At 35.7% G+C, this 26832-nt stretch overlaps 1 protein-coding gene across 1 annotated transcript in view; it reads left to right on the top strand.

Moving 5' to 3' along the window:
• PCLO (piccolo presynaptic cytomatrix protein) overlaps positions 1-26832 on the top strand; it is a 392880-nt gene that overhangs the window by 313531 nt on the left and 52517 nt on the right. Inside the window, exons 14-20 of the mRNA XM_035020471.1 lie at positions 3426-3476; positions 6627-6751; positions 9322-9348; positions 16544-16637; positions 17788-17859; positions 19810-19990; positions 21619-21813. Coding sequence (XP_034876362.1) covers positions 3426-3476; positions 6627-6751; positions 9322-9348; positions 16544-16637; positions 17788-17859; positions 19810-19990; positions 21619-21813 — 745 coding nt within the window. The remainder of the gene's footprint in view (positions 1-3425; positions 3477-6626; positions 6752-9321; positions 9349-16543; positions 16638-17787; positions 17860-19809; positions 19991-21618; positions 21814-26832) is intronic.

Raw genomic sequence — 26832 nt, 5'->3', positions numbered from 1 at the left:
AGTGCAACATGAAAAAAAATCTCAGAAACAGAAATTGCCTGCCTAGAATGTAAGTGTACAAAAAAATACAGGGATAAGAAATAAAGGAAAAGCCTAGACGGTTGTAAATTGGAGGATATTATGTGCCATGCCTGGCTTTTACACTGCAGTCTGCAGGAAATGAAGAGCCAGTGATAAGCTGTAAGCAAAAATGAAGTAAGAATAATAGGAAGGCTTTGTCCATGAAATCTTTCCATAGCCCATTCCTGCCTTAAAATCAGAAGGTATCCTTTTTCCTTTTCTCCTCCCTCTGAAGTGCCCCATGCTTTATGTATCTCTTAAGACAGTCTGTATCTTTTTTTTTTTTAAAGATTTTTATTTATTTATTTGACACAGAGAGAGACACAGTGAGAGAGGGAACACAAGCAGGGGGAGCGGGACAGGGAGAAGCAGGCTTCCTGCTGAGCAGGGAGCCCGATGCTGGGCTCGATCCTAGGGCCCCAGGATCATGACCTGAGCCAAAGGCAGATGCTTAACCACCCAGGTGCCCCAACAATTTGTACCTTGATTGTAGCTACTAGTTTCCTTATTTTATCCTCCCAGTTAGGCTGCAAGCTCCTTAAGAACCAAAACCCCTTTCTTACTTTCTCTGTGCTTCTTAAGCACATAGTAGAGGGGCTTACACAGCATAGTAACAAATAAATAAATATTGTGAATTAAAACATCATTGGCACTTGTGAGTCTCTATAATATTACAGAGGTGCCAAATTTGTTTTTTGTTGTGGCAAAGTTTTGGCAATGATTAGAAGATGAAAATAAGTATAGTAGGACAAACATCAAGGAAATTATATTGACATGTTTTATGATATGCAGTAATTTTTTTCCATGCCAAGAATGTGGCCTATGTGGTTTTACTATATTTTTGCTGGAAAAAAAATTTATAGAACTGTATTGTCCATAATGATAGCCACATGTGACAATTGAGCCCTTGAAGTGTGGCTAGTCTGAATTGAGATATACTGTAAATGTGAATTAATGCAAAGTTATCAAGACTTAATATGAAAAAATATAAATTATCTGGTTACAATTTTGATATTGATTTCATGGTATAATTATAATAGTTTGAGTAAATTGTGTTATATAAAACATTATTAAAAATTAATTTCACTGGCTGATTCTTATATTTTTAATGTAACTACTAGAATATTTAAAATTACCTATGGTCTCATATTCTACTCTTCAGTGATGATATAGAGATTACTTAACTCTTACTAGTAATAACAATAATCAAATCTAATCACTTTTGGGATGTATATGTATATAATGTTACACGTACATTTTTAATTAAAACATATAGTCACTAGATGCTAACACTCTTGAAGGAAGAGACTGTTACCTGTTCATCTTTTGGGGCATTTATCTCTAACATTTAGCTGGTATAGTTTCTTAAAACATTTTTTTCTGAATGAATGAATGAATGAATGAGTGAATAGATAAATAAGTTTAATGATATTTCCTGACCCATCAACGTGTAGTATTCATAAAACACAATACATTGTTTTCATTTATTCTCCAAATCCTACAATGTTAAAGAATTTATATTGAGAAATTACGGAAATATTGAGTGATGGTCTGAAACTTACATATCCCTGAGTCAGGTACTATGTCCACAAATGTCATATGTTCTTTAGATAATTTATAGAATTATGGTTTTAACTTCATTGTGTTTTCATTAGGTGTGAGACTCGGTATGAAGTTATAAAACATTAAGGTAACGGAATGTATTAAAACTAAAATATTTAAATACAGTTAGCATAATTATACATTTGGATACTTAGAACACCATCTAGTAAACATTCTAAATGATTATTCATAAGTAATTATTAATCTGTTAATACTCAAAATGGTTTCTTCTGAGTAGACAAAGGTAAAATATGAATCAGAATTATTTAAATACATGTTTATATAAGCTATGTATATGACTATTTTAAATTATTTTGTTTAAAACTAATTCAATACGAATTTTTATCTTCAAAATTTTTATTTTACCACCTCAAGCTGTTTGCCTCTGAAATTCAAAACAAACCTTCTTCATTTTATCTTTAAAGTTTGAATGATTTCTTTCAAGTCATGGTATGAATAAATGATTCAATTAAAGTACTTTAATCATGTCTTATGAAATAGGTCATTGGTTTCCCAAACTTTGCTTGTCATAGCACCCTGAATGTCTGAGTAATTTTTTTCCATGGCTCTCTTATGCCCAAACATATACCTAGAACAGTTTTATTTATTAAATAATTAATTAGTATTTAAATCCTAACATCTGGGTAGCCATTGAAAAAACAATACATATAAAATGAACTGTAAGTCGGCTAATTGAATTTAAATTTAAAAAGTAATGTATTTGTTTCATTGTTAATAACTAGATTACATTTCATTGTGATATGTGCAGCTGATGGACATTGCACAGCTACTCAGACCATGAAATCAGACTGCACACTAAGTGATTTCCTGTTTTTTACTCAGCTCACTGAGTTTCTTGAAGTATATTTTGTATCACCGCAATCATTAAAAAACACCTCACAAAGGTAGGACATCATTGAAAGGAAAGTAGTTGGCTCTAATCTTGAAAGGGAACTCCCCGGAGCTCATGGTTTGCTCGGTGTCCAACAGATATTGATCTTTTTCAGACAATCACTTCTTAATATTTCACATTCCTTAATTAAAGTTCTATCCTATTCTATGTAAGTTCTCACTTCCTTAATAAGTTGCTTATGTCGGTAAAGCCTTAAGAATATTCAGGAATGTGATCTGGTAAACTGGCTCCTAATGCTGAAAAAAATGACTGATTGCTGACTTGTTACATTTCAATGCCGTATTTGTACAAATGGAGAGATGATATCCCTGACTCCAGATCTGTAATAGTGTTTCAGGTAATGGGGCACCCACACTGGGAGATATTTACGAAAATGGAGGCCAGCCTGCCACCCCCAAAATAAGGCCCTGTCTGTCCACATGTGCATAATATTGGCCTTGCCTCCCTAGAGGGAGCAGGGAGGGGTTGAGCACCCATCGAAGGAGAACAAGGATGGACTTCTCTAACCTTTGTGCTCCTAGGCAGTCATCATCTAAAAACAATGTCTTTTTCATTTCTGTATAGATCTTTGAAACCTGTAAATACTTAAATTGAGTACTTTAAACCAAAATGCTCATTTCATTAAGTAATTGAAAATGCATTCCTACAGGTATAAAATTGTAGCTTCAAAACAGGCTGAGCAAAATGAAAAAAAGATTTATGTATCTATAAAATTAAATCACATATTGAGAAGGAAGTGCATTTTCCAGGCAGTATGCTCTGACCAAATAAAAATTCCAGAAGGAAGTTGACATGGTAAATTTTATGAAGGGCTTATCCATTAATACAATATATGTTTTTAATATTGCAGCCTACTGATGCAACAAAGGTTGTCTCTCATCCGATTACGGGGGAAATTCAGGTATGGAAGTTTTGGAAAAATCAGCATTGTACCATCTTCGTTGGCTGTTTTGTTCCCCCAACCCTGGTCTGTTGAAATTGTAAACACTGTTAGGACCTTTCCTGTTTTATATATGTTGTATATTACACATACAGACCTGTGAAGGAAAAAATACAATTTTATAGAATAGCATTTTAGTACATAGTTCATAAAACCTGATTATATGTATGCAGTTCTATAATTTGATATGTGTCTGATGCTGTAGCAATATCAGTACGTTTTACGTCTCAGTTTATACTTGTTGAATGTGTTTCAAACATGACAGATTCTTCTGGAAATGTGAAGTTTCCCCTTGAAGAGTTTCATGAGTCCGGTGCTATCCTCTTTTCTTCCTCCTACCAACAACTGTTGTATAATCGCTGAACATTTCTTCTAGAGTAGTGCTTTTCATCCCAGCGGTCATAACCAGTTTGTAATTCATAAAATCAACTTAGGGGATTTTGATCAGGAAAATAGAAGAAAAGTAGTACAAATCACTCTCTTTTTTACTTCTATAAACGTGTGTTTCTGTGTGTGTCTTGTATCATAACTATTTCTTACTGTGGGTTGTATTCAGAAGTGTTGTAAAAACTGTGCTTTAGGTGATACCAAAAAGTAATTCAGGATAGATTTAAAAAATCACATAAAAATAAGTAACACAATGTAAAATGATAACTACTGGGAGATAGCCACGTTCAGATAAGGGGAAGAGGACAGTAAGTCTTAGAGCTGTGTCTCCAACATAGTCTAGAGAAGTTTTCATGAATGGTTTCACAAAGGACAACAGACTTGAACCAGTTTGAGGATAAGCCCTGAGAAAGGGGGACTGTGTTCCTGGCAGAAGAAATGCTTCACAGGAAGTTTCCGCTGCCAGAGAGTAAGTAACAAAAGGCAGGGATCAGCTCTGCGGCTGTGAAATGTTCCTGTACGGATAGGTTGAAACTGAATAAAACCTTGGACACAAGCTGAGGGGTGTTAACCACCACACTAGGGTGATCAGTAAGTATTTTGGGATAAGGGAGAGACTAACTGAAGGGAATATATAATAAGATTTCACACAGCAATGGATCCAGGAAGTATTATAAAGGAGAGGACACAAACGCAAAGGAAGCAATGAAGTGATGATCTAGGCTCATGCTGGTTAAAGCAGAAGCGGTGTGTGAGTGTGAAATGGGAAGAAGTGCAGAATGCGGGCACCTCACTGAGGAGGATCCAGCAGCCCAGAGCCTGGAACCTTCCGTGCTGCACACCTTGCAGCCTCACTGCTCCTTCCCCCTTCCAAGAAAGCCAGACCTGATCTTTCTTGATTTCACCGGCAGCCAAGAAAATGCTAAATTTGCTGATTTGCTGATTCCTAATTCCACCCCCCCTTTTTTTTTAAGCTTCTTGCCCCCGGACCAGTGTTGGCTTTGTTTCTTTTTGCTTGGGGTTGTTTTTTTTCCTTCTTTCATTTTCCTTTCCCTTGAGCAGTAATATTTAATTCTATAGCAGAAATTTACTCTGATAATATCCTTTCTTAACTCTTAGGCTGTTTTCTTTTCTCTTTTAATATTTTCTCATGACAGTGATTTCTAGCTTATTTCTTTATTTTCTTGTAGCAAAACCTTTTTGCAAATGCAGCTTTATGTGGACAACCAAATAAATGAATCCACCAGCCCTGGGGTAGCTCAGGGTGGAAGGTGACCGGGGACGTTTCATTCTGTCTCAGAAGTAACATCTGAGCAACCCTAAGCGTTTTCTAAAGCACTGCAGGATCAATGGTGAGAAGCACTTTCTTAGGGTTAGCCTGCAAGTTTTCATTTAAATAAGAAATGGTTTTGGTGCCTCACCAGATAAAAGTGGACATAAAGGCTGGCAAAGAAAAGACTACATGGGGAAGCATTTCTCCTTAACAGTTCGGAAGCTGTTCTAAATCTCAGTGAAATTAATTGCAGAATAATTCCATTTTTCGATACCCCGTTAGAGTACACAGTTACTGTAGTTTGCAACTTCCCATTTTTTTCTCTTCCTTCATGGCACTTTGTTTTATATGTCACGTTGCTTTCATGATGGTCAGACTGAGCTTTTCTGTGTTGAAAAAAGGAATGGAAGATTCCTTTTCTGCCAGAAAAATATAACCAGATGAAAATTGTGCTAAAATTAGGAATTATTTTAATTATCAGATTTTAAATAAAGCTTGGCTTCCCTACATTATCCCGTTCTCAACATGAGCACAACATACCTGTTTCATGTTATAAAAAATAGGTTAGTGTTTTTATTTATGGATTTTTTTTCTTCTGAAATATAGATCCCTTCCTTTCTGCTATTTGATAAACAAAAGCAGCATCAGGCAAAATTAAGGCTTATTCAAAATGGTGCCATAAGAATATTTAAATTTTGAAGGAGAAAAATTAGTTAGCTCCATTATCTTGAATTATGCAGGCTTCGCAAATATTTATTTGAATTGTTAATCTTTTCCTATTCAGTGACAATTGTGCAACAGCCATTAAACATCTAGGAGGCAAGGCCTCTTCTTCCCTCTTCAGAATCTAAAATTAAAGAACAAGATCTTATTGTCGTAAACTCTGACTCTATTAGAAAAGCAGACACAGAAAAAAATTATGGGTAATATAATGTAATATGGAAAGAGATAAAATCCACATGTTCTTAAATATTCTTACATTTCAGACTAACAGCTCCATCTTTAAATAATGATTCCACCTACTGCAATTATTTGGTAAAATGCAAGACATTTTCTAATAAATTCATCAACTGATTTATTTTCGAAATCCTGGTAATTGTATTCATGAACGCTAATAACATTACTATTTTTCTAAGAGTATAAATTTAGTTTAAAAATGTAACTAGCAATTCACTGCATGATTTTTCTTCTAAATGAATTTTAGACAGGCCAGAACTTTAACCATGGAAAGAATGAACAGCACATTTACTAGTAATTAGCATGTGCCTGGGACCTCTCAATTAAATTAGACATACACTAGTCTGTTCAGTTTCAAGTAAAAGGGAAGTGAAGGTTGATGCTCCTTATGAGACTAAAAAAATGTACTGGTGCGTTATTGAATAATAATGTATTATAGATTTCTTAAAACAACAACAAAAAATATTCATGGAATATTTTGATGTCCCTTTAAGCTTCAAATCAACTATGATCTTGGAAATCTCATAATCCATATTCTCCAAGCAAGAAACCTTGTCCCTCGAGACAACAATGGTTACTCAGACCCCTTTGTGAAAGTGTACCTTCTTCCTGGGAGAGGGTGAGTAAAGAAGCAGTGTCTTCTAAGTATCGCATCTCATGGATTAAAAAAAAAAATAGTGTTAGTGTTTCTAGTTTCCACTTTTAAAGAGTTTAATATCTATTCCTCAGTTTTATTTACATGTCATATTTATTTATTTCCAACTATTAGAGAAGGTAGAAATAAAAATTTGCAGTGAAGCATTCCTGGGGAGCCTTGATCATACTAAAATCCTGTCTTGACGATACATGTCAGTCTTTTGAATCTAGAAACCACTATAACCAATCAGATGGACTGTGAAATCATTTAAGGAATTATTTGTGGCAGATTTAGAGCATTAGCTTTACCTTCCCAAATTCATTTGCAAAAACAGTGTTCAAGGACTCGTAAATTACTGTTTTATCTTGTAGGACATCTTTATCTAGCCCGTTACACGTTCATTAAGTGACTTATTGATGTCTCCTTATTTATATGTGTATTTTCAAATCACTGTTTTAAAAATTATAAAATAAGAGTAATATTTGAAGTGTTTGTTGAATATTAAAAAAATATTTAATAAGTATGGTAAATATTTGGTAAATAAACAAAAAATATCTCTGAATCTCACGTGATATACAAACTTCATATAAAGCAAGTGCTCTTTGGAGATGTTTAATTTTCATATGATAAGTGCAAATTGCTATGTTCTGGTATATAAATCAGTACTCAAGGATGGTTTCAGAACAGTGATTTGGACCCAACGGATCATTATACCTTATCTAAATAACTTACAGTAGCCAAATTAGCATGATGGAACCAAAAGTAATCACAACTGGAGGTATAATAAAAAGAATTTGGGGCTGGTAATTTGAAGGCTCTGGTTTTATTTTTATTCATTTTTCATTTAACTTGAGGAGTGACATTTGAATATTACTTTTTCCTTGGAAATTTTGAATTGTTGCACATGAGTAGAAAGAATAATGTAATGACCCACCACATACTCGTTACTCGGCTTCAACAATTATTTCCTAGCCAATCATGTCTCATTTTTACCCTCATATACTCCCTCTATACAGATTATTTTAAAATAGATCAAAAACTAATAATGTACTATATGTTGGCTAATTGAATTTAAATAAAATAATAGATCTCAACTCAATATCTTTTTTCTGCAAATATTTTACTATATATTTCTAAAAGTTAACTCATTTAAAACAATCGTAATACCACATATAACCACTGTAATTTTAAAATGTTTAAATCATTCCTTAATTTCCCCAAATGCCTCATAATAATTTCCTATTTGGTTTGAAGACCTAATTGATATTTATAGAACATTCTTCCCATCAATAGCAGAATGCGTATTCTTTTCAAGTGCGCCCAAAACATTTGCCAAGATAAACTATATCATGGGCCATAAAACAAACCACAAAAAATTTAAAAGCGCTGAAATCATACAAAGCATATTCCGTGACTATAGTTGGTTTGTTTGAACAGGATCCAAATTAGAGTTATATGTTACCTTTGAGTCTGCTGCTTGTTGACTAATTACGTCACCACCAGCAGATCACCATTTCTTTTGAGATTAATTTTTCTTGTCAATATTGACAGAGCCAAGGGAACAGAGCCAATAGTTTTATCTGTCAAGAAATCAAATAATACTCAGAAAATAGTCTGCAAATTTCCAGGTGTTATATCAAATTAAGTATACAGCCTTTAATTTTATCCTAATAATTTTACTTAGAAATTTAGAATTGCTGGTTTTGTGATTCTAGTTTTAATTTGTTGAATTTAATTTATAGGGGTCACCAGTAGAGCACAGGAAAGGGGAGTTTTCATTTTATGTTCATTTAAATCTTTAGTAGTTACAACTGCAATTTGGCTACCTTTTTTAAATAGGAGTATAACTACAACAAACTGATAACTTCATTCTGCCTTTGATTGGGTCATTAGACCTTCCGTGTTAATATTATGGGACAAGAGGTAATCACTGCCAAGGGTATATCCCAAATTAGCATTTGCTAATGAATGAATGAAAATAAAGCAGTGTCTTTTACTTTCTCTCTTCTCTAATAATATCCTGGAGAATATCACCTTTTGTACTATATGAGAGTGCCTATCTTTTATTTATTACAGGATATGTTTCATTAGACTATTACATACTTGAATAACCCGAAAGGGCAGGCAGGTAACATGAATATGTCAGTCATTCTGGGGTGAGTAACAGTGAAGGAGGGAACTATAGTGAAATAAAGAGTGGGTTTCCCACCTGAAGCCATCTCTACATATTTTGTCCGACAAAACATGCCTGCTGGGTGGGATTTGCCCCAGAGGGAGCTAATCAACTACCCCTATTCAATTCGTAAACCTTTCCTTAAATTATTCCTACGGTTTACAGTGGCCAAGGCGTTTGGCTGTTATATGGCTTAGAGCTGTTATTTTCACTGTAGCTCTAAGTCTCTTTTCTGCCTCATGTTATTTATATGTCACGGTGTACCTCCTCCCGTTATTATTCTCATATTTCCTTCCTTATTTCTGTTCCTAACTTTTTTCTTCCTGTCTTTCCGACTTGCCTGTTGTATCCTTCACTCTCGCTCTCGGAATCAATGCAGTCAAGTCATGGTTGTCCAGAATGCAAGGTAGAGTTGGTTCTCTTTCAGTGTCAAGCTATGCTGTAATGTCTAGAGTTTTATTTTTTGCCTATTTGTGTACATTCACCTGCAGTTTGACTTGACAAAGATGTAATCTGCTTCTTTTTACATGTTGGTATCTATTGAATTAGGCTACCAGCAAATTGTTCTGATTACATTACCAAACAGGTTTGGCATATGTGTGCCATAGAACGTTGAAAAGTAGAAAATATTAAAAACAGAAAAATATGAATAAGGAAACACCACCCTGAAAATAGATGTAACTGGTTTTCATATGTAATTTGTCCACTAAAATTCATTTAGCTTCTCATGTGATAACCATGGCTTAAGTTCTCCTGGGTCTTCTATTACAAATAAAAATAAAATCTAGAGTCATTTTTCACAAAAATTAACTGACCTTCCAGATTCACTGGGCATGAATCTCATCCTAAACACCGTAGCTCTCGAGTCTTTTTCCCTTAGTTAGACCTGATATTGAAACATTTCCATGCCTTTATACCTTCTGCACCACAAAGGCATTGCCATGCAATAGGATGCCGTAGTCGGCCTTCTCTGGCACACTGGCAACAACATAAGAGCATCCTCCTTTCTGTGCCATTAGTAGGAAACTGTTTTCTAATAGAGCTCATAACGTGGTACATCATCCCATGGTCATCTAAGGGTATCTTTTAGATACATAACTAAGAGCATTCTTTTGCACATCTCATTACATTATATATTAAATGCGTTGTTTGGTTGGGGAGGTGAATCTTGCACCATCTGTAGCAATGAATGATGGGAATTTTAATGCCACCCAGAATATTAATGGTACAGGATTTGTTTTTGTCTGCAACATTAAAATTTGACATCTTTAGTAATCCTGACAAGCTGATACCCAAAAGAGGTTGTTTCTGCTTTGAAAGGCATAGATATTTAAATATTGTAAGGACTAGGATTAGTCACCACACCCTTTCTAGTGGCCAGAAAGGTTGTGTTTCCTTGCACACATAACCATGGTAAATTTGATACTGTGACAGTTTGCTTGATATGACATCCTTCTCAGGACAGCATCCAGATCTCTCATCCAGATTGGTCTCAGACCGAAATGCAAAATTATTCAGTTGAAAGAGACAGTGTCATTTTAAAGCTTTTTTTTTTTTAAGATTTTATTTATTTATTTGACAGAGAGATCACAAGTAGGCAGACAGGCAGGCAGAGGGAGAGGGAGAAGCAGGCTCCCTGCTGAGCAGGGAGCCCGATGCGGGGCTCGATCCCAGGACCCTGGGATCATGACCTGAGCCGAAGGCAGACGCCTAACCATCTGAGCCACCCAGGCGCCCCGAGATAGTGTCATTTTAGAACAGACATTATCAGTCACTTTATTCAGAACCTTCCTATCCTTTATCTAGAGAAACTGAGGGGAAATTGTCAGAATGACAATAATTGTCAGTATTTAATTTAGAAGAGAGCATGTTTTGTAAACATAAATAATGCTTGAAACAGTCTGGGGTGTGCTGGTTACAATTTCAAAGATCTAGAAGTCACTTTCTCATCCTATGTTTCATCTAGAGGTCACTTCCATCATCTCTTTGAGAACTGTCAATGCAAGAAGGAACAATAATGACAAGGTACTGACATTTTAATTTTGGCTGAGGAGGCCAGTGAATAAAGTCCTAAAGAGCTTGGGTTTGGATTTCAGCCCTGCCTCTTAGAAGTTGTGAGGTTTCTCTGAAACGACTTCCTCTTCTGCTAAATAAGAATAATAATACCTCCCCTCCCAGGTTTTTTGTAAAACACAGAGTAATACACCAAAAGTGATAAGCGTAATGTCTGACACATAATAGGCTCTCAATAAATGGTGCTTGGTATTATCGTCAGTATTACGTACAATTACACTCTCTTAGGGCATACCACTTAGAATTTCCCAAAGCAACTATAAAATTGGCCTAAAATTGTTGTGATATGTGTATATATACAAATATATATAATTTATATACAGGAAATATATATATATACATTTAAATTGAGGTGAAGAACTTTAGATTGCAGGGTAGAGTATAGGGAAGACAACCTAGACACTTCAGCTTATGAAGCCTGCAATTAAGAAAGTTGATGGATTATTCTTATTTTATGATTGGCTATATCAGGTCGCCAGTGGTCAGTTATTCCTACAAAAAAGTGATGTGGAATGCTTGGGCTACAGAATTATACAAAAGCATTTAACGGTATATAGGAAACCAAACAACTTTGTTTTCTTCAATCATAAAATGTACCACATTTGTCATCCTTAAAATTAAAAAAGAAAGAAAGAAAGAAAGTCCTGTTCACTGATAAGAATTTCACTGGTCCAATTTTCTCATCTCTCATTTCCTCTTCCCACCCTCGGATCAATATACTCAGAAGCTCTGAAAGCCCAACTGTCAGCCCTGAGATGAAAGGAAACAGGAAAGAGCCTATAAAGAGTGCATGAACTCAATACTTGTCCCTGGCTAACTAAGAAATGGAAATGAGCATATCTGAAGGATCTCATTCTGGTTTTCTCTCATTACACTGTTTGACAAAGTGCAGGCTTTTTGCCACGAATGAGATTTTGCTCTGACTGAAGCTGATTTTCACTATCATGATACCTGGAAGTTCAGTTCCAGCGTGGACTTTCTCTAAACCGCCTTGTTAGCATATCAGACTATTCCCTCCAGGACCTCTATAAAGCAGGTACAGGTGTTGCATGCACTGACAATTCAAAGGCCAGAGCTTGTTTCATTTCAATAGATTTTAAGGGGAAAAAAATAGAAGTATATTTTAAGGACCCATGCAATAAACATCTCTTTAGCACAAACTGTTCCAAACACTGTGTGAGCTGCTGAGGGTAGAACTGACAAATGGCCACATAGGCTCTGACTTCAGGGAGCACAGACAATCAAGTGATGTGCCAAAAATACATTACTGCACAGAAGAATAGGGCTTATAAAACAGGATATTATCTGAGCTGCTTTCTAAATTAAAGGAAAATCCTTAGAAGAGTAATTAAAAATAAATTGTGCGTGTGTGTGTGTGTGTGTAATTTCCAATAAAGGAAAACCAAATAAAACAAGATAAATGAAAACCTTCAATATTTTAGATAATTCTATGAAAGCAAAATACAAAGACGTCATCATATTCCATTCATTCATCTTTCTTTTTTTTTTTTGAAATTAAAAAGAGAAACTCAGAAAACTCTTTTTCTGCTAATATAGGGGAGAATAATTGAATTTCAAGTATCTTTTTCTGTCTGTCTTAAAAGTATTATCTACTTATGAGAAAGTAACTGGTCAATAATTTAAAAAATGAAAGAGAAAAGAAGTTAGTCAAAACTTCAAGGAAATGAGGGTTAATTTTTTTATTAGCACCGTGCCCCATCTTGATTAATTGACTTTTTATTTTCCCTTCTTAAAAAACTTCTCTGATTATTAGATACGGCCTAATTGTCCTACTATAATATCACTGTTGCAATTTTCCCGTGAGGGAATATAGTGTGTTTTCCAGACAAAGAAGGGAAAGGAAAATGAACTCTACTTTTTTCTCAACCTAATTTATGCTCACATTTAAGAATCCCACTGCTAACCTGCTCATCTTCAACTTGTCAGTCCAGATTTTGATGTGGTTGTGAGAAGTGCTGAGTTTTCAATTTTGTAAAGTGGCAGCACAGCCCATTGGGATCATGCTCAAGATGATCAGTTTGTGGTAGTTATAAAGCAAGTGTTATTGAAGGAATGGCTTTGTGCGATCATCTCTGCATAACATTCAAGTCCAAAAAAAAAAAAAAAAACTGCACAGGATTGCATTATCATTTACACAGTTCCACCAGAAATAGTGGAGGCAAGTTGTGAATTCCTACATTAATCCAGACCTTGAGTCTGGAGAGAATTGAAGAATCAAGCTCACTAATAACCTAAAATTCCCCCCAACTGTGGTTATTTCTGAGCGGATCTGGGCAAGAATAAATATTTGTAGTAATTATCCTTCATTCCACAACACTCTTTTAGGATATACTAGTCAGAATTTCCCTAAACAACTCTAACGCTGGCCTAATTTTTTATGATATGTGTATATATACACACATATTGTATGTAATTTCTATTACACATATAGGAGAGCAACCAGTTTCCCTATGTTTGAATCATGGTCCTACCAGTTAATAACTATGCAGCCTTTCCAACATACCTTAATTCTACTGAGCTTCATTTTTTTCCATCCAGTCTCATAGAATTGCCATGAGGATTAAATGAGTTAACACATAAGAAGCTTTTAGAACTCTGCTTGGGAAAAACTAAGCTTTTAATGAATGTTAGCTGTTTTTATTTTAATGTGCTTACTTTATAAATTGCTTTTTCATACATGAATTAAGAACTTTTGCTAAATGTAAAAGTGAAAAAAATGACAAAATATGCAGGTGAAAAATTATAGTAACAATTATTCATAGATTCAGAAAAGATGATGAATAATGAATTCTTTGGAAGACATTTAAATATTACAGACTATTTTCATATATATTGACATATCTAGGATTTTAGTGAAGTACTTGAGTTTGCATTTGACATTAATTACCATCTTTTTAAAAAGTTATGCATTTAATTTTTCATCATTGGAAAAAAATAATTTACTACTATTCCAGTGTATTATGAATCTTATCCTTATGTTTCCTCACGATCTCATTACCTTAGTAACAAAGGCCAAAACAAATAGAAGCCTTAAAACTTACACTGCCATGCGTTTTTCTTCTAAGTATACCTGCCTAGAAAAGTAGCCATGAATTCTAAAGGGGTAAACAAGGCTTGCTATTATCTTGAAAATGGTCACATCCATTCTTCCTATGTCATCATAAAAAAAATCAAAAACATAAGCTATAAAGGAACATAGTTTACCAAAGTTATTTTGAATTTGTATTGTAAAATATTTCAAAAATCACTGAAAATTACAGAAAATAACAAATACCTGTGTTCTTGCCATTTAGTTCCATCAAATTTTAATATTTTGCTATCTAGGCTTCATTTTTTTAATTAAAAATATTTTATAAGTACCCTCTGAAGCCCTCTGAAACCATTCCCCTGTCCACCTGAGATAACCACAAAATAGAATTTATTACCTATAATTCCCAAACTGTGTTACAATATTTTATATGTTTATTTTATATCCATGTATTCATAAACAGTTTACTGTATTATTTCACATGATTTTAATTTTAAATCACGATAACTATAGTTATCCTTCTGTACATTTTTTGCTCAACTTTTTTCAAGATTTATCCATCTTAATATATGGAAGTGTATATTTATTTTAACTGCTGCTTACTATTTCATTGAAAGAATATATCATAATGTATTTATATATTATCTTATTAACTTGCTATTAGAAACAATGTTACGATGAATGTTCTTGAACACATTCCTTGTGCACAGGTGGGAAAACTGTAAGGTGGAAGAAGACAAAGTAGAATTGTCTAGGTTATTTGGGTCCATAAACTTAAACTTCACCAGTTTCATCTAAAATTCATCTAAAAACTGTGTACAAATTTATACTGTCTACAGTCTATGAGAATTCCTGTTTCTTTAAATCCTCACATATGCATTTCCTCCAAATTTTTTGCAATTTGTCTTGAATGAAAAAATGGTCAAATCCTGCTCTTATTTTTACACAAATGAGTTGGTTAGAAGTGATGAGAGTGATGCTCTATTTCTTAAATCGGATTCAATTCACAATGGCTGACACATGGGGCCTTGGCAAACGTAAGTTCAGTGGTTTCCAATCTGTACCTTAGACTTACCTGGGAGATTTAAAAAAATTCTGATACTCAAGCCTCACCCCAGACCTACTAAATCAAGATCTCCTTGGAGGTGCAGAGCGGAGAAGTAGGGATGCAGTGCTGGGCCCTACTTGGTAGCCTCAGAACTCAGATTCCTAGGTGATCCCAATATGCAGTCCATGTTGGGAATTAATGCTGTTGCGTGTGGCTGATAAGAAAGAGAATAAAGCTGAAGAGAGAAGACATTCTAAAAGTGAGTGGTGAACTAGAGCTTGATTCTCAGTAGCTCTATCTAGAACGGATAGAGTAAATTAGTGCTTAGGAAACAGTAGGATGTGGCAGTGCTAGAGACCAGGAACTAGCAAGTGAGTCAGCCCATAGTTAGGAATAGAACAACAAATCAAGGGTCAGGATCCTGTCCCTTTAGAAAAGACAACGTGTAAAATCAGAGCACATGAAAGAACTCCAGATGAGTAGGTTGATTTTCAGGACTCTGCTGCCCACTGGAGCTGAAGTATTATCTAGGAGCTCAGCTATAAGGTTAGGCAGAAAATTCGGGAAAAAGGCAGTGAGGATTGGATGAAGGCCTCATCTGTGTGGGTAACATTGGCTAATAGCAAACAACAATAATTCCAACCCCATCAGCCGGTTGATGTCAGTTATAGATGTTCTGTTTGTCTTAATTAGAATAGGTTTGGGATATAAACTTCTAACTGTTGCTCAGAGGGAATGGAAAAGTCAAGGAAAAATTCAAATGCCCCAAGTTAAAAGGAATGAGGAACTATTTTGATCTGGTTTATAATGATTTATCTGGGCTATTGACATAAACTAAGAATTTAAATTTAATTGCTTTATAACTAAATATCCTACTTTACTAAGAGTGTCAAAATATACTTTAAATACAAGGTAACAAAAGTTCATGGAATTTCAGCTACAGCAACAAACATTTCTCATCCTTTCCTCAGTCAAAACAATTATTATAATTTTAAATAGGAAAAAAAAAAAGAAAGACCATTTGGCTTTGTGGACATGATTAGAAGTAAAACTATTGGAAAGTGAAATACCAAATTATTATTTAAGGGAAATACTTAAATTATTATTGATGTTACCATATAGTTCATGCAGTTGTCTCCTGCATTCAGGAAAGAGAAAGGTTCTAAAATTATGGTATAGTTAGAACACCTAAAAGCTTTTCTTTAAAAACTACTTTAGAGCAAATAAAACTAAAGGCATCCAACGTATTTTTAAATTGTCATTTTGTATTCAACTTAAAGTAAGGTTTTAGACAGGAAGGTGATGGGATGATTGCATAATGATTTAAAACAAAATATCATCTTAAAATGTCTGCATGCCCTCCCAGCTGACTATGAAGTCATCAGTTAAGGTGAATAATCAAGATAACTCTTTTTTTTTCTTCTAATTCAGTGCTGAGTACAAGAGGAGGACTAAATATGTTCAAAAAAGTCTTAATCCTGAGTGGAATCAAACAGTAATTTATAAAAGTATCTCCATGGAACAGGTATGCAATGATTAATTTTCTATGTGAGAGTTTTTGGCTAATATTAGAAATCTGATGACAAAATTATTGCAAGACTGTGGTCTATCAATTTTGCCACACAAACAAAAAGAAATGAGTAAAATAATAAATGTAGCCAGTGAAAGGAAATGGATACAGTGCAAAGTTACCATGAGTGTAAATGTGTGCATTTTGACAAAGCAGCCAAAAAATAAATAAGACCAATGGAACATTTGCCATCAATTATTGCAAAATCTTAATATTTCAACAGCCTGGGCCACATTTATCATATTTTAAGGGAAAATATTTTCCAACTGGCCATATACTTTTTATAAATTTTGGTCAATCACTTTCATTTTTTTCCAGTTTTACTGAGAAAATTGACATAATACATTGTATAAGTTTATGGTATACACCATAATGATTTGATATGTATATATTGCAAAAATAATAGGTGGCTGTATTTTGACTTTCACAAATAATACAAAGAAAATATTCAGTGTATATGAATGTGTTATTGCTCCAGGCAACATTTTAGGAATTCATCTCTTCTCTAAATCAAGGCCTCTTAAGAACCTGGCGTTGTGGGGCTAAATTGTACAGACCAAGACATACAGATGACTAGCCTAAAGGATTTTAAAGGAGATTTATGATTTGTCCTCTGGAAGATTTCTAATTTGATTATGAAGTTGAAGCTGGGTACAAATTGTAATCTGGGTTCTTGAATTTAAAATAAGTTAAATTTACCTGCAGAAATTAGAGAATGCTACTATATTTTTTGGTGATTTACTAAAACCAAAAAACTCCAATCTAAATATTTTATCCAAATAACCTAGACAGTTTTTCATCCTTTAAATTCCATGTATTTAAAGAGCATTTGTAGATTCTACTTTTTTTTTTTTTATAAAAATCGAGAGTGGGGGCTTAGAATAACAGGGAATTAGTAAAAGTTTGAGGTCTCATGAACAAACAGTAGGTTGGATTATAAAATCATTGATATTTTATATAATATTTGATATAAACCTACATTTTAGATAAAATCTGAAGACTTTTTACACAAATGGAAAGAGTTCAAGGAAGTGAAAATAAATGAATCTATAATAGAGTGTGATGAAAACTTCTGGGGTTAATAACATTTTGATTTAAACTGTAGCTCAAGAAGAAAACACTGGAGGTGACAGTCTGGGATTATGATAGATTTTCTTCCAATGACTTTCTTGGTGAGGTGAGCATCTGATTTCCTTTTCTTCATTTGCTTTCATTATAAACCACCAATTAAAATTTATTGATACAAGCATATTTCTTAAGTTTATTAGATAATCATTTTGGTTAAAGCCCTTTGGTGGATAGGATATATTTCCTGATTTATTCTTTGACTGGATGAATAGTAATTTGAGAAATGGTTTTCACTCTATCATTTGATGTACTTTAATTTGTAGATGAATTATTGTTTTGCTGGTAGATATATAATCATGCTGTGAATCCAAATTTGAGATAAATTATTATAAAATGAGCTAGATTTTTAAAATGCATTTTCAGGTATTTAATTGCTCTTCTTCACTGCATCTATCAATGACTTGATATGGCATTCTGCATTGTTTATTTCTTTTAAGTATCCCATGAAAAATCTCTCAAAATATTTTACGAGGCAAAATAGAAGTAGGAGAAAACAATAAAAATCAGTTTTATATAAGTTCACATGGAATCTACCCTAATCATGAAATCTGGCAGAGTCAGATCCTATGTTTTTTTTTTTTAATCTATAGTATTTCAAAAAATATATTTAGTAATCTTTACTTAAAGCAGAAGTTATGAATTAATGTTAAAAAATAAATCCTCTCCAAAAATAAAATAACACCTAGACAATATGATGTCCCTTCCCAGAAACAATAGAAAACAGTTGTTTAGTCTAGGTGACACGAGACCTTGTTTGGTTCCAAGACTCCACACTTTTCTTTACTATCAAAATTAGGCCATTTGACCTTTACTTGCAGGCTCCATGCTGGCACAGTCCCTGGTACTAATCTTGATCTTTGGACAGTTCTAGAATGCAGTATTCTATCAGACTTAATGTCTCGTTTCAGAAAACTGATTTATTATAGTCCTTGTAATTTATTGTTGACATGAACCTAGAGCATATATCCATTGTGTTGGTTCTCGTTTTTTTTATATCTCATCAAATTTAAAAATGCCAGCAATTGTAAAATGGGATATTACTCATGAACCACTAAGAAAGAAAAAAATGCTGCCAGTCAAACCATGATACAGTGCTTTCTCATCATAAATTGTTAGTCATATCCCTATTTCAAATATGAGTTAAAGTATGTTTTAAAATACAGGGAATTAGTCAGTAATTGCAAATTACCCATTCTTTTTTAGTTTGTCCCTCTCCTAACTAAAAGCAATCTTTAAAAATGATATCCGCGTTTAAAAAAAAAAGATATCCAAGTTTAGTACTAAAATGTGTTCATTTAGTAAAAGAGAGCTTTCATTCATAAAGAGATTGAGTTGTGACTACCTTTTCACATCATCTCCAAATAATTTATAGTCGAAGATCTTATGCAGTTCAGTTTAATCAAATGTTCATTTTAAAATATATATATATTGGGCGCCTGGGTGGCTCAGTTGGTTAAGCGACTGCCTTCGGCTCAGGTCATGATCCTGGAGTCCCGGGATCGAGTCCCGCATCGGACTCCCTGCTCGGCAGGGAGTCTGCTTCTCCCTCTGACCCTCCCCCCTCTCATGTGCTCTCTCTCATTCTCTCTCTCAAATAAATAAATAAAAACTTTAAAAAAAATAAATAAATAAAATAAAATATATATATATTTATTTGAGAGAGAGAGTACACAGTGGGGAGGGGCAATGGGAGAGCAGAGCAGAGCCCAATGTGGGGCTCGGTCTCACAACCCTGAGATCATGACCTGAGCCAAAACCAAGAGTCTGATGCCCAACCAACTGCACCACCCAGGTGTCCCTAATCAAATGTTTATTAAGCATCTAATATGCACAAGATGTTGTTCCCAATGTCATGGGTAAAGAAAAATGAGGAGGACAGCCTTGTCATCCTCAAAGTCATACTATGTCTTTTGGCTTATATCCTTGAGTAAATTTCAGATCACAGATAAAAGTAATCGATGAATTATATCAATTTCATTGACTTACTGCATTTTTTCAGGTATTGATTGATTTATCTAGCACATCTCATCTCGATAACACTCCAAGATGGTATTCTCTCAAAGAACAGACTGAAAGTATTGATCATGGCAAGGCTCATTCCAGCCAGGGCAGCCAACAGTCTCCAAAACCATCTGTCATCAAAAGCAGAAGCCATGGTATCTTCCCTGACCCATCCAAGGGTAGGAGATATTTCAAGTAGAAAAAGCTTTTTTCTATTTGTTCACTCAGTAACTTCTTGAATATGAGTGCCTGTGTATTTAATATATTTTACAATGTTGGATTCTATTGGAAAGTATGTAATATAATATCCTGCAAACAGTAATGGATATGGAATCAGGAAAAATGGGCTTCAATTTCAGATCAGCGCATTATCAGGCTTATGACTTCGTGATCTTCACCTCTTCGACTCTGGTTTTCAACCAATACAACGGAGGGAGTTGGGCTGTATGAGCTGTTGGATTATTTCCAGCTCTCAAAATCCATGATAATACGATTTTATCAAATATGTTGGGGTATTTCATAAAGAAAAATAAGAATCCTCAACAGTCCATTGACTAGACATACTCATTACCATTTATGCATATTTCTTCTCATTGTTTAAACCCCTATTTTTCATAGGTATATTCTTACTCATATATTATATATGTAATATATGAGCATATATAATTTTGCATCCTGCTTTTTACTTACCATACCAAGAACATTTTCCCTATGTCACCAAAACAACTGGTATGTTGAAATTTACCTAAACCTTTCCTAAATGTTGGCCTCGAGCTAATGCTATGATTTTTTTAAACCACTATCATTATTTTTGAAATGGTAATGTTATACATTGGGTTTGGCAATATACACAGCATTCCCATTTGAATGGGCTTTTCCTTTGAGAGGTTCATTGCCGATTATCCTACCACACAACATCAATCTTCATCATAAACCGAGTTACTGCCTAGATGAGATAACCATGTAGTATTTTACCTAGGCACCCTGAACTATTTTTAAGTGTCAACTCTAAATGTTTATACTGGACCTGAGTATTGCTCCCTTCTCTCCTCAGAAAGTACATCAAATTGAAAAGTGCTTCTTTGCACATTAGAAAGGAATGGGTCACAGGTGCAAGTGTTCTCGGAGATGGAAAACCACGAGGCCGAGTCCAGTAGGCCACTGAGTTGATATGACAAACCACGGGCTACCATGAGGGCTACAGATGACTTGTGAATGAGCTTTATAGATCATTTATGGATCCCACTTGGCCAGATCAACTCTACCCTGATTAACTTCCTGGAAGATCATTAGCATAAAGACCTCTCTCTCTGTCTCTCTCTCTCTGATGGCCATAGTAAATGTGGGATCTCTATATACATAATCTGAAATCCCCTGAGACGCGATTCTCCAGTCTCCACTGTTAATGTGTCCCGGTGACGCACACCCCTCCATCCGAGCATTCCCTGCATTTTCACTGGAAACTCCTCTGTGGCCGTGGGAGCCTCTTGTCTCTTGCCTGGTCCCTCCTAGAATTAGCAGTTGCTTGGCGATACGGAAAGTTAACATACGCATTTCCATGAGGCTGGTTAGATGTATGTCCTCTTCTCAGACTTCTGTCTTCTCGACATGACTATTCTTTTGACGTTCCTCCCCACAACTGTCCCCCCAATGTTTCATCACATCGCCCAGTGACAAGCAGTTGCATAAATGAGCCCGAAAGGAAACAGAATTTAACATAAATCTTAGTCTCAAATTATGTGAGACCAAGCTTGCCAGGGGGAACGCCGGAGCGCTGTTAACTCACGTCTCACCCTCTTGTAACCAGACATGCAGGTTCCCACCATTGAGAAATCCCACAGTAGTCCCGGTAGCTCGAAATCCTCCTCCGAAGGCCACCTGCGCTCTCACGGACCGTCGCGCAGTCAGAGCAAAACCAGCGTCACCCAGAGCCACCTGGAAGATGCAGGGGCTGCCATAGCTGCTGCCGAAGCCGCAGTGCAGCAGCTCCGCCTGCAACCAAGTAAAAGACGCAAATAAATTCCTCAGCATGGCAGCTTAGTGTTCATCTGTCGCCTCTCTCTCCTGCTGTCCTTCCCCGTTCGCTTTCCGTGTTCTGGCAGACCCTGCTCCCCCCATCCTCTGTCCCTCTGTCCGTGTCACAACAGTACCAAGACCTAAATCTGCTCTTTCTTACTTCGATTTTTCGTTGCGTTTATTTATTTACGTGGACGGCAATAAAACTGGCTGTTTCTTTCCCTTCCGTCTCCGCCATCCCTCCAACCTGGCTCATAGTATTTGGTGGCTGTGTCTGTGACATTTGCAGGCAAAGCAGTGTCGTGTGTCCTTTTCGTGTGCGCTTAAATATCCTTGAGAATCTGGGAATTACGAGCACAAGTGGCTGCCAGTTTTCCAGGCGTTACACCAAAAAAAAAAAAAAAAAAAAAAAAGCACACACACAAGCATTTAGAGCAGATTAGAGATGAGATGCTTGCATCTGAAAACACTCAAAAATTGTCGGGCAGAAGAGTAATGCGACCAACAGTCGAATTCTCCAACCGAGTGGGGGGGAGGGGGGAGAAGGCCACTTCAAGCTTAGAAACCTTAGTGAATTATGCATGTGAAATGTTGTAGCTTTCCATGTGGGAAACTTTCTAGTCTTTTAGTGGAAAAAAAAATCTGTGAAGAAAATCATGTCTTATATTTTCCAAAAAGTACATAATATTAATTATATGTGTAGACATATGTGATGAGGCCATGTCCCCTCATTAAGGAGCACAGTCGGGTCCATTCTGTTGGATCACACTTTGTATATGATATCAGAGAATTTATAGGCTATTTTCTTTTCTAACCACTGGAAGTCCTTATACAGGCAAGAGGCCGATTAAAGAATCACAACTCACCCATCTTAATTGCTGTATTTTCATTTAATTTGCGAAAATGTAGTCAGTCGATATGGAAAAACTGAACGAGTACAGAGATCATACAAACGGAGCTGCCCTTTTGCTTTCAAGCAGCCTTAGCCAGATCATGGAGAGAGATCGATGTTATCCCCATCTCCCCAAGTCTTCATTTCCCGAGAAACAGCCAGTTTTAACCCCTCTAGTGCTGTGCATGTGGTGTCGTTTTGGCATTTGAAAACACAGCCTCTTGAGATGGAGCAAAAGATCACTTCTGTTTGCATGAGTGACATTGAAGCTGGTTCCATCCGAGGATATGTACTCTGGGTTTCCATTCCACCCACACTGCCTCAGCAGCACATAAAAGCGGTCAGTCTAATCATGCCAGGAAGCAGCACAGACACAGCATAGCGGGCGTCCTCCCCATTCAGAGAACTCAGTCTGATAATCTGCCTCCACCAGCCAATGGCAACCAAGACCAAAGCCAGCTAGCCCTCAGGAAGGTGGTGTCTGATGGACCAGTCAAGCCAGAAGGAGGTGAGCAGAAAGGCGCTATGCAAAGCACACAGCAAGAACATCCCCCACATTTAAAGCCCTCATCTTTTAATTTTTTAGAGATTGTCTGATCAAATCTGTTTATCCACTTTTTGATGTGCTTTTGTGGGCATGGCATTTCAGGACTTCATCATCACTGTGTAAGTCCCCAAATCAGTCCCATAATATATGACTACAGTGATTTGTATTTTTCTATGCACTGGGCATCTTTTGACTTCTGTTGGGAACTAGATTAACAATATTCATATTGCAGAATGGAATGCATGCTACTAACCTAATCTGTTCAAGCATGACTATAAATATGTTGCATTGTGATAAAAGTTTAAACTGCTCAAAATTCAAATTAGCATACCAGTTGGAATGTAGATCAGTTTTTGTTGCATATTATTTCAAGTGTAACTTTTTAAAACTTCAGTGGATTCTGGAAATCCTTAGAGGAAAGTAAGGGGAAAATTGTTAATGCACTAATTCACCTTTACATGGTGAAAGTTCTCTCTTGATCCTACAAACAGACATTTTCCACTCATGTTTCCATAGCTGTTAAGTGTATCAGATGTGTTGGGCATGTGAATATCCAAGTGCCTGTGTAATAAATAAAGTATCTTTATTTCATTCATAAACTACTGGGTTCTGAGCCATTGTTATATGATGCAGCTTAAAATGAGTGTGTCAGTTTTTGCTTTCTCATTTGATTCCTTGCAATAGAGTATGGCTAGTTACTGTTCCATTGCTAGTGAGACCTCTATGATAGAACATTTTGGGAGTGGAACCAAGTTTGATGTTGAAACATCATTAGCTAGATGGAAAATTATGACCAAATGAAAGCACCAAGCGTACATAAACATGTGAGGGTGAATTGGGGTTGGGCTCTTCTAGGCAATACGTCCACAGTTTCTGGCTCCCACATCTGATCTACTCCACAGTCATCTTGGGTTCCTGGATAGAGGAGGACAAATCCCCTGAGCCCTGGCTTTGGAGGTGCATCTAAACTTGATTCCGTAGCCGTGTTCAGAAAGGAAAACAAGTTTGTATCCATCCCTAGCCAGACCCCAACACTCCTGGAGTTTTCCCCAAAGAAAAGAGTATCACCACCAGTGATAGGAATCAAATGAGGGTGATTATAAAATTATCTTCAGATTTAATTCAAAAACACTTATAAAATAAAGGGTTTTAAAAAATAGGTTAGGGGCGCCTGGGTGGCTCACTTGGTTAAGCGACTGCCTTCGGCTCAGGTCATGATCCTGGAGTCCCGGGATCGATTCCCGCATCGGGCTCCCTGCTCGGCAGGGAGTCTGCTTCTCCCTCTGACCCTCCTCCCTCTCATGCTCTCTGTATCTCATTCTCTCTGTCTCAAATAAATAAATAAAATCTTTAAAAAAAATAAAAATAAAAATAAATAAATAAATAAATAAATAATAGGTTAAAAAAATTGGATAGTGGTACCCCCTTAAGTCCCTTCCAACCCGAAAATACTTGATTTTACGATTTTCTACTTGTCCCCAAATTAAAATCAAGCTTTATACTTTCCTGTTGTATTTCTCTTAATTCTCCAAAATCTACCATTTTTAATACGTTCTTGTCCCAACAAATCAGATATTTAGGGGCAGTGGAAAATGTATGTGGCATAAAGCACAGTGATGTTTTCTGAATTAGCCAGGTAGTTATCCCCTGTGCATGGATTCCATTTTCTAATTAGCTTACTGTTACTTCCCAAAAGTACTTAAAATCCCTCCTCTTACCTTTTTCTCTATCAAATGAGCAGTTGGTTTCTTACAGTTACTCATTTTCGTACTTCAAGTATTCCATAATGATGTCACAGTAACGAAATGCTTCCCTATCTCACTCTATTTTAAATTATCATGATTTCAGTATTACTATGTAATATTTTGACTGATTTTTTTGACGTGGTTCTTAAAATTCATAGCAAAATATGTTTAATTCCCTTTCTTTGCGTAATGCTGTAATGGATATTCTCATCCACATAAGGTGCTGTGACTGAATCCTGGAGCCATTCTCTATTGAAATCAAGATAACATAACCTGCTTTCTTGTTTAATTTGGTACTGAAGATAAAATGTCGTTTTCTAAAACATAATTATTTCCCTGCTACTGTAACTGTACCAAGAATATAATTCATCCATGCATTTTGCCAATTAAGAGTAAACATGCTATACGATTAAATTTATATAAAATGCTGTAGAATTAGTTTAAAGCGTAGAAAAATTGGTATGAGATGGAAACATACAAAGAGCCAACAAGTTCTCATTCACTAACTGCATAAATAAGTATTATTATTAACTTTAAGTGTTTAGATAAAAGCCTTCCATTTCAAACCTCACAGTGGAGTTCACACAGTCCCATCTGCATTCTGATGATAATGCCCTTCATTTGAACAGTTCTTCACATTGTATCGAGTGTTCTGTCACCCATCTTCTCATTTATCACACCTGGTAAAGGAGGTCTTCATGGCAGATATTCTTATCCCTGTTTTCTGAGTGAGCAATCAGAGAGAGGGCTGGGATGATGGATAGAATACACAGAAATTTCTAGAATTGGCAACCGGACCCTTGTTCTAGGCCTAAACCTTTGCTTCCTAAATACGTTGGCTCCTCTGAAATCAAACTCTTCTGAATTCAGTAAAAACAATTGTAATTTACATACTTGTTATTTGTCACTTAAGTTCTTACAAATGATGAGAGGTTGCTAGAAATGATGGCAGAATACAATTTAGACTTGCTCTCCCTACATGATCCTTTCTTCTGAAGGCTGAAAATTAAGCTGCCACAAACCCAAGGAAATGAATCCCTCTCATGCATGAACCCAGTGTGGCAGTAAGCAGAGTCTGTAGAGACTGTGGGTACATCTGTAGTCATTTCTATCAAGGGTGACAAAATTGTCCCTAAAGAGCCTTTCGAATGTTTCTTTGTGAACTTCTCAGCAGATTTCTGCCCGAAGTAGCATAAAATATGGGTCAAGCAAGAATTATGGAGTGAGCCAGAAAGAACTTTCTCTCTCCCCCCCGGGGTTTAGTTGCACACTAGGAACCGTGAAAAGAAAGATTAGACAGATTGTGCCAGATAATCCTGATGCCTAAACAACTCTTTTGTATTTAGAAATCCCTGGAAATGATTTTGTTCCAAGCCAGTTGGTTTGACTGAACACAGGCTCCACCATTTTAGAAGGTGACAGCAACCAGAGAGGAGAGTTTAAAAAATAGTTATTTTTTTTAAACCATACTCAAACTGAATCAGATTGAAGCGTTCTTTAAACCTTAGTTGACATCCACTATTTTATATTGTAAGTGCATTTTGAAATTCCTGAGTTATTCTTGTTTGATACTAAGATTTTATGTGAATTTTAAAATTAGGAACAGTAATAGAGGCTGAGGAGAAATGTCCCTCCACCCTGGGAAATGAGATAAGAGCCAATGGAACGGGTTGGAGAGGATAGAGCAGATGAACCATTGAATAAGTTGTGTGTGGGAATTATGATTAAGCATTCCTTGGAGTGGCCAAGTTGTAGGAGAAAAGCCTGAAGCTACTTCCACAGACCACTGCTGGAAACTCCACTTTCAATAAGGCTCATTTT

Source organism: Mirounga leonina, unplaced genomic scaffold (genome assembly GCF_011800145.1).
Source record: "Mirounga leonina isolate KUSES-001 unplaced genomic scaffold, KU_Mleo_1.0 Mir_174, whole genome shotgun sequence".
NCBI classification, from domain to species: domain Eukaryota; kingdom Metazoa; phylum Chordata; class Mammalia; order Carnivora; family Phocidae; genus Mirounga; species Mirounga leonina.
Note: the sequence above shows the minus strand (reverse complement) of the source record. Positions and strands in the feature narration are given on the sequence as shown.